Here is an 8,891-nt window from a genome sequence, read left to right as displayed (position 1 = left end):
AATAAGAATGAGACATAAAACATATGGCTTACTATTGATGACATTTGTCTCCAAAATTTTCTAAATAAATGTTTTGAAAGATATGGAAGTTGGGAGGAGAACCTAAGGCGATTTCAAGTTTTTGTGGTTTTGCTGCTGCCATGTGTTCAGCTTGGGTCTTGCACAGTAAATATAGAATTTTATAAATCAAAAATTATTTTATTTTAGAGTGACTAAAGGACAACACGGAAATTTACACAATGAAGATCAATAATTGATGATTAAATAATTTAAGGTGATGGATTATACCTAATTTGTGAGTTCTGTATTATTATCCACATTCCCCTGAAAATTATTTTGTATTTTTTTATGCCACAACAGAAACAAATGGAGAGAAAAAAAACTTTTTTAAATAATACATTTTATTAATATTTTATATTATATTTAAACACATAAAAATGCATATAAGCAAAAACAATGTTTTTCCAGTTTTTAGGTTTCAGGCTAGAAAACTTTGTACAAAGATTATTCTCAAATATTTTATGAAACATGAAACAGAACGATTTGAAATACTATTTTTACTTTATGCAATGTGTGTAAAATGTCCATAAATAAATATTCACATTTTATTCAATGTATCTACATACAGCTACACTGCATCTAATTTGCATATTAATGTGTTCTTGGGGTAAACCATGAGAAGTGTTATTATGAGAGTTATAACTTTGCAACATTTTCATAAGAGTATCTCACATTTCATAGGAATATTGATTTATGATTTTTTGCCCCTATTGTCTTGTTATTGACTTATTAACAGCTGTTTGTCCTGGTGTCCTCTCCAGAAGACATGCATTAAAATTATGCCTTGTTTCAAAACAAAAACTCATATTCTGATTTGAATCCCCATAACATTTTCTGAGATGTTTATTTACAACAAACATTTAGAAAATTATTTCAAATTCATTATTAAAGAACAAGGAGTGAGTGTTTTTGATCAAACCTCTGAATAGGACATTCAGACTTAAAACTGTGGCATGTAGAGAAATTCATTAAAATATAATGTAATCTAAAGAAGTCAAGCGTCTATATGCCAGGATCCCAGGAGCACAAAATTCACAGATGCACATATACGCTGCAGTTTAGTCTTTGAAAGCACCTTTATAACTGAGAGCGGCCTTTTCTTCTTACAATCAGGACAGAGACCATGATGCCCAGCAGGATGCTGGGAGGTAGTGAATAAGCCCAGTAGAGATGTGATGTGGATACTGAAAACTCAGGACCTTGAGAAAACAGCAGACAGGTTTATTACTGATTCTATCAATGTATTCCTTTTAGAACACATTTTATATTTCATAATTTCCAAAAAAGTGACCAAACTTACTCCACTCTGTCATTTTAGGTTCAACCATACTACTGTGTCTCACTTCACATGTGTACTTGTCTCCATACTGTGGGGTCATATTCATATACTTGTACACTCTGAAGGTCCAGTCTTCCCCATACATTAAGTCAGAGGTCTCTGCTTTCACAGTGGACTTTTGGCCCTTTAGATAAAAGTTTATTTCAATGTCACCAGGGTAAAACCCAGTCGCATAGCAGTAAAGGACGTTTACTTTTCCTTGTTCTTCAGGAAACTCAGTATACACATTGACTGAAGGGCGTACTGCATGAAAAAAAGAAGTCAAATAAGAAAAGTAGAACAGTAGTTAAAGAAGTAGTTTGCTTCAGTTACAAAATGCATATATACCCTGAACAAAATTATAAACGCAACACTTTAGCTTTTTTATATGTCCTCAAATATTATTTACAAATCTGTCTAAATCTGTGTTTGTGAGCACTTCTCCTTTGCTGAGATAATCCATCGACCTCACGGGTGTGGCATATCAAGATGCTGATTAGACAGCATGATTATTGCACAGGTGTGCCTTAGGCTGGCCACAATAAAAGACACTCTAAAAAATGTTTTATCACACAGCACAATGCCACAGATGTCGCAAGTTCTGAGGGAGCGTGCAATTGTCATGCTGACTGCAGAAATGTACACCAGAGCTGTTCCCCATGAACTGAATGTTAATTTCTCCATAAGTCGTCTCCAAAGGTGTTTCAGAGAATTTGGTAGTACTATACATCCAACTGGCCTCTGAACTGCGGACCGCATGTAACCACACCGGCCCAGGATCTCAACATCCTGCATCTTCACCTCCAAGATCGTCTGAGACCAGCCACATGGACAGATGCTGCAACAATCGGTTTTCAGAACCAAAGAATTTCTACACAAACTCTCAGGGAAGCTCATCTGCATGCTCTTCGTCCTCATCGGGGTCTTGACCTGACTGCAGTTCTACTGACTTGAGTTGGCAAATGCTCACATTCGATGGTATCTGGCACTTTGGAGAGGTATTCTCTTCACGGATGAATCCCGGTTTTCAGTGTAAACGGCTGACGGCAGACAGTGTGTATAACGTTGTGTGGGTGAACGGTTTGCTGGTGTCAACCAGTGGCTTGCTGATGGATAGAGTGGCCCATGGTGGTGGTGGGGTTATGGTATGGGGTTATGATACTGTGATGAGTTCCTGAGGCCCATTGTTGTGCCATTCATCAACGACCATCACCTCATGTTACAGCATGATAATGCACGGCCTCATGTTGCAAGGATCTGTACACAATTCCTGGAAGCTGAAAACATCACAGTTCTTGCATGGCCAGCATACTCACCAGACATGTCTCCCACTGAGCATGTTTGGGATGCTCTGGATCAGTGTATACGACAGTGTGTTCACTTCGGTGAGCGTGATTTCACCCAGTACATCCTTGTTGATCCTGGAGCAACATTCGAATCAACCAATTAGAATTGATATATAACTTTTCAGGAAATATCTCTTTAAGGCTTACAATCAGGGTTCGGTGCTTCTTCACCCTTCTTAATCAGTTATCAATTCTCACTGATTTTAGGAATAAATTATGGGTAGGGTTAGGTTTAGGGGTAGGGACTGGGTTAAGTCTACATTTTGGACAATAATGTTGATCCAGGATCATCATAAGATGTTGATCCAGGAACATGTCTTACTTGGCAAAAACACGGTGACCCAGCAACTTCACACAGCCATTGAAGAGGAGTGGATCATCATTTCACAGGCCACAATCAACAACCTGATCAACTCTATGTGAAGGAGATGTGCTGCACTGCATGAAGTAAATGGGTTATCCCCCCCCCCACCAGACCCCCCAATACAGTAAAACTGCACATTTTAGAGTGTCTTTTATTGTGGCCAGCCTAAAGCACACATTTGCAATAATCATGCTGTATAATCAGCATCTTGATATGCCACACCTGTGAGGTGGATGGATTATCTCAGCAAAGGAGAAGTGCTCACGAACACAGATTTAGACAGATTTGTGAACTATACTTGATAGAAATAGTCCTTTTGTTTACATAAAAAAAGTCTTGGATCTTTGAGTCCAGCTCATGAAAAATGGTGCAGTGCTGCATTCATAATTTTGTCCAGTGTACATATTTAGATAAAGAAAGGAGGTAATTTTGGTTTAGAATGACATCATAACAGATTACCCAAAAGTGATTTTGATGAATTTGTTTCTTGTTTGAGTTTCTCTAGGTAATCAGTTTGTCGATAAAATCCTGCTAACACCTCATACATGCAGAAGGAGCGATCACTGCCTTCTAAAACTGAGAACCCAGCGCTTGCACTGGGACGTAACACAAATGTGTTTTTTGCCTGGTCGAAGTACGCAAATGTGGCTTCATTCACCAAAACAACCACTGCCTGGTCTGTGGAGCCATTCTCCATCATCCGTGTGTAGGCCAGCACATTCACTGTCTGGTAGTCTAAAAAAACATAACATATTCATTAATACTCAAGGCCAAGACTAAGAATGAGAGAGAACAATCATAGAAAATTAAACATTCAATGTTTAATTTACACTGAAGAAATCTTATTTTCTTCATATTCTTAAACTAAACCTGCAAACAATACCACAAGTCATTGGGTTCCATTTAATTTCACTCACATAACGTATGTTTACATAAAAACATTAAAACATTTATTTAACTCTCATGTTTTGCTTCAGGTCTCAGAGAACCTATGATCATTTTAAGCTGAAAAATATGGAAATATACAGTATATAACAGTATTGAAGTATCAGTTTTATATTCAAAACATTATACGCATTCAAATTAATAAATGCAATGAATTTACACATGCTAAGACTATCTTCTTCCTGTTGTCTAAATGATGCATTACTTCCTGTTGAAAAAGAAGGATGAGAAAACAAAACAATATTTTAAAATACCCGTCCACATGGTGATCTGAGGAGAAAGCTGAAGTATAAACACGAATGTCTGGATGATTTCCATGTGTGCAATCCACACAGTTGTCTTCAGAAAGTAACTAAAAGCCAATGTCTTCCTGTTAAAACAGTTATACTGTAACTGTTCTTCGTCACATGATGTCTTGACTAGTTTTTTTTTCTCTTTTATTTTTTTCTGTACTTTCACTTTTGTTATGCTGTGGTTTCCTTTTATAACTCTGAATTAGTTTGTTTTCCTAAGAATTTTAGTCATATAAAGTGATTGCAAATATAAAACCGGCAGTCGCAAAATAACTGTAGGCTACTGTACCGTTAGCAGCGATATAAAACACCTACTTTCAGTTTCAAAATTTGGCTTTAAGTGTTGTGAATGTTGACAAAACAAAATGCAAGTTTTTCTCCTCATCATGGCTTTTTTAAACACCATCCTTGGGGCAGGTATTGATTTTTTTTTATCCAATATATATATATTTAATATAAAATGCTGTCAAACAGTTATGTTATATTACTTTTAAGAGGTTTTATGTTTGTTTGCAAGCCTGAGTGTGCAATCTAGAAATATTTCAACACTGCAGTAAAGCAAACAGAATATGTGAATATTACCATCATCTATAAAAAATAATAATAATAAACTCAACACCTCAGTCCAGACTAAGACAAAGGCTAAAACAGATTTTAATGGGCTTTGTGCATAATTTAACTTTAACCTTGAGCTACTGAAAGTCAGTAACAATGATATTACACTTGGTTTATTTTAGAAGAACATGCATACCAGCAGTTCATTGGATGTGCATTTAACAATGAAGGACAAGTAAGCCGTTTCTGGCGCTATGGGTATGATGGCAGAGACATCATGCACGTGGATTTGGCGAAGGAAGCCGTGGTTGCTACCAGTGAACCAGGTCAGCTTTTAGCAGAAGAGAGAAAGAGCAAAGAATACATTAAGAGAAAAGAGGCACGACTAGTAAAGGTGTGTTCTGCTGTGAAAACGGTCTTCCTTAAGTCCAACAACTCCCTCTCAAGGGCAGGTAAATCAGCAGTAAGATTCTACCACTGTAAATTGGATGCTTTTGATGCACATATAACATGCCATTTATTTGGCTTCAGATTGCTAATTTAATAAACAATTGTTAATCAAATATAGCAAAACCTGCAGTATATGTGTCTTCTGGAGGAGAAAAGGGTCAGGAATATCTTAAATGTGCTGTGCATGGCTTCTATCCAAACATCATTCGAGTACGTTGGATCCAAAATAGAAGGCCAGTCTATTTTGGTGTATCAACTACTGGAGTACTCCCTCACAAAGATGGCACTTTCCAAATGATCTCCTATCTTAGCCTTAGTAACGTAAGTGCGCAGAGTGTTACCTGTGAGATCGAACACTTAAGCATTGATGGGATACTGAGGATAGCCTATGGTAAGTCAAGCATATAAATAATTCATATGAGCATAATTATAATTATGTGAAAACTTGACTTGCTCTTTTGTTTTTCAGAGGAGAAATCTTGGCTTCTATCAAAAATCACAGACATACTTAAGGCATTGGCGGCCTTTATTCTCGGATTTGCTTTACCAGTGTGCATTACTGTACTATTTATAAGCCTAAGGCAAGAAACGACAAAACCACCCGAGGACAAGATAGAAGACACAAGTGATGAATCAGAAGCATCTTTACCATTGAATTTAATGAATATTTCTCAGGAAACATAAGATAATGTAAGGCGTGTGTGTGACTCCAAACCATATTATTATGATGATTAATACTGCTGTTGTTATTATTGCCATAGACAAGTTTATTTTCATATTTGTGTACTTAAACTAATTTATTTACAGGCAATCACATCTCCATTAAAATTAAATTATTTTGCATAGGCCTACTAGTTTTTTGGATACTAAGCTTGTTCTTCACAGCTTAAAGAGTTTGTACTTTTTTATTTTGCATAGTCCACCATAAATACATTTTCAGTATTGTACTATTTATGAAATAACCCTCACTTGCAATCATTCCTTTACACAAAATAAACAGGCTATTTATGACCAATGTATATTGGTATTGCACTGGGAATGTGAGTTATATATATTTAAGCTTTTGTATTATTAATTTTTTTATGTATTTAGGAACTGCACTGACCTATTCAATATTTATAGTCTTTAAAAGTATGAATTTATATGATTTTTTGATTATTGAATTCCAAGGGCCAAGTACATAGCAATGTTTAAAAATATATATATTTTTTTTATTAAATCAAATGCCAAAACAGAACCGTTAATAAAGTAATGAACATCGGGATATAAATAGTGCGTCATCCTAGCACGTACGGTGAGTTTAAAAACGATGACGTTCTCAATAGCCAATAGTTTAACAGAAAATTGGTTTCGCGCTTAGGCGCCACCGCTTCGACCAATAACAGAGCGAGTCGTTGTAGCTTTAAAGACAACGATTGGCTCCGCTCACGAACTGGGCGGGACCAGTAGCTTCTGCAAGATCCTCGCAGCCATTTTAACGAAAGTGTTTGCGGGCGCCATGTCTGTGGAAGATCCCGAAAAAGCCTTCGAACATAAACACAATATTCTGCGTCTGCAGTCTCGCACCAGGGCATCTGTGAAACCGCCGGGGACATAAACAAAGCTGAGGGTATCAAAGCTGTGTTGAGACAGCGGTAAACATGAGAGCGGATATAATGTCTGTTAAGCGTCTCACGTGTTGTTGAGACGCGTAAACCGTGAGTTTTTCCTCCAGACTGTCAGTAACGTTATATCAAAACCTTCATCCAACGAGTGACTGATGCTCCTCACTCTGGTTTCGGAGAAGGGCCAGTTCCGTTTCCCAATCATCATGGCTTTTGTGAGCCTCTTCTCCAGTCCCCCAAGCCCCGTACTTGACAAAAACATGACAGACTGTGAGCTGACAGGGGAAGAAAGGTCGAGTAAACATGTTCTTATCTGCAAATGCTTCACTGTGTGCGTCTATCGAGTGAATGTGAATCTTGTTTTAGTTTTTTCCAACGTCAAGTACGTTAAGGCTTCGTTTTTGGTCTTTTTTTTTTTTTTTTTTTTGGACAGGCCTTCCCCACAAGTAAACATTTTCCTGCATGCACTTTCATTTTAATATATGTTTCAGAGTGACACTGGTCATTTTTGTCAATTTCCATCGCTTTCCCCATTTGTTCTGATTTAGGATATTTGTAGGAGGCTGTAATTCGTTATTATAGTAATGATGATAAGTCGTTTGAAGGCTGTTAAATATGTAAATAGTCTTGAGATGCCCCGCCCACTCACGTTCCATTTGAACGCCCCGCCCACCTGGGAAAGGAAAACATGCCTGGGATTCATATGACAGGACTGTTGAGGCATTGTTGAGAAATTTTAATTATCAGCCAGTGATTGGAGGCTCTGTAGGTTGGCTTAAGATTCATCTGCCCACTTGATTCATGCAGACATTCATTCCTGGTCTTTTTGTGCACGATTCATCATCAAAATTTTTATAATTTCACACAGAGCGTTGTCCATTTATATCAAATGTCATTGTCAGAAATAATGCTAAATAATGTAATCGTTTCTCAACACACAACAAGATAGGCCTAGATAAAATATTTTTCAAGTTAGGTATTAAATATCTAGGGCATTTCTTGAGGGTTTTTATGTCCTGGTTCTTGAATAATTTCTGACCCCAATTCAGATGCATTTATATCCTATTCATTGCACTTAAGTTGACAATATTGGCAGTGTTATTGAATAAAGAAATTGCTGGCTTGGCCTCGACAGCATCCAGATCCTGCACCTTGTATCTCTGTGTGTGCATTACCCATCGTTTATTGGTCATATGTTCAAAATCGAAAAATGCAGCATGGTTAAAATATTGTAATTATTTTGTTTCCTTCCATTTCCCTTAATGTCAAACACAGAAGATGCCAAGTTAGTTATCAAACCAATAATCACCTACAAAGTCACTACATCATCCCATTTGCAAACGCTGACTATTTATTAACTATTTTGTGTTTTTAAACCCACCAGAGGACCATAGTGGCATCTTTTGCATTGTCCATGCTTTGTCAATGTATGTTAAGGCCATTTATTTAGCTGTGTAAAAATCCAAGAGATCTTGGTTTCCTTCTATAGTGTCATGACCTAGTTTGGCAAAAACTGAGAGACCTCCAGACTCTCAAGCCTTGTCCAAATACCCACACTTGCGCTCTTTGCACTTGACTACTTCTATGATGTATTTCCTGTATTTGGCCCAAGTGTTCAAGTGAGGATGAAGACCACAAGTGTGTGTCGAACCTGATGGGACACACTTATAATGTTGTAAAAAAATTATTTTTATTTTATTTAAATACTTTGCATTTTAAAATCAACTTCTAAATGTCTGTTCAGTAGTCCATATAACATGACAATATTAATTTGTGGTGCTTCTAATTAAGTGATAAAAAGCAGTTCCAAATGTAAATATACATATAAATATTCTAATCTATGTAGTAAATAAAATGTGTAGCACTTAGTTTTACATCCAAATTATATTTAATATCTCAATTATTATTAATATTTAACTTGCATTGGAAAGGTTTCTGTGAACTCTCGCGATCTTG

The 8,891-nt window shown here is 36.7% G+C and overlaps 2 protein-coding genes across 2 annotated transcripts; one reads left to right on the top strand and one right to left on the bottom strand.

Moving 5' to 3' along the window:
• Positions 1–464: 464 nt before the first annotated feature.
• LOC113097551 (patr class II histocompatibility antigen, DO beta chain-like) lies at positions 465–4,418 on the bottom strand. Its single transcript, XM_026262787.1, has 4 exons — positions 4,288–4,418; positions 3,548–3,823; positions 1,361–1,642; positions 465–1,259 (listed from the first exon to the last, which is right to left on the bottom strand). The coding sequence occupies exons 1-4, from the start codon at positions 4,349–4,351 to the stop codon at positions 1,138–1,140; spliced, it is 744 nt and encodes a 247-aa protein (XP_026118572.1). The 5' UTR covers positions 4,352–4,418; the 3' UTR covers positions 465–1,137.
• A 38-nt stretch (positions 4,419–4,456) lies between these two features.
• On the top strand, positions 4,457–6,337 carry LOC113097550 (hereditary hemochromatosis protein homolog). The gene is made up of 4 exons (XM_026262786.1): positions 4,457–4,743; positions 5,064–5,333; positions 5,450–5,722; positions 5,801–6,337. The coding sequence occupies exons 1-4, from the start codon at positions 4,692–4,694 to the stop codon at positions 6,013–6,015; spliced, it is 810 nt and encodes a 269-aa protein (XP_026118571.1). The 5' UTR covers positions 4,457–4,691; the 3' UTR covers positions 6,016–6,337.
• The last annotated feature ends 2,554 nt before the right edge of the window (positions 6,338–8,891 follow it).

This window comes from Carassius auratus, unplaced genomic scaffold (genome assembly GCF_003368295.1).
Source record: "Carassius auratus strain Wakin unplaced genomic scaffold, ASM336829v1 scaf_tig00216326, whole genome shotgun sequence".
NCBI classification, from domain to species: domain Eukaryota; kingdom Metazoa; phylum Chordata; class Actinopteri; order Cypriniformes; family Cyprinidae; genus Carassius; species Carassius auratus.
The sequence above is the reverse complement of the archived record's forward strand: the minus strand, read 5'-3'. Positions and strand labels throughout refer to the sequence as shown.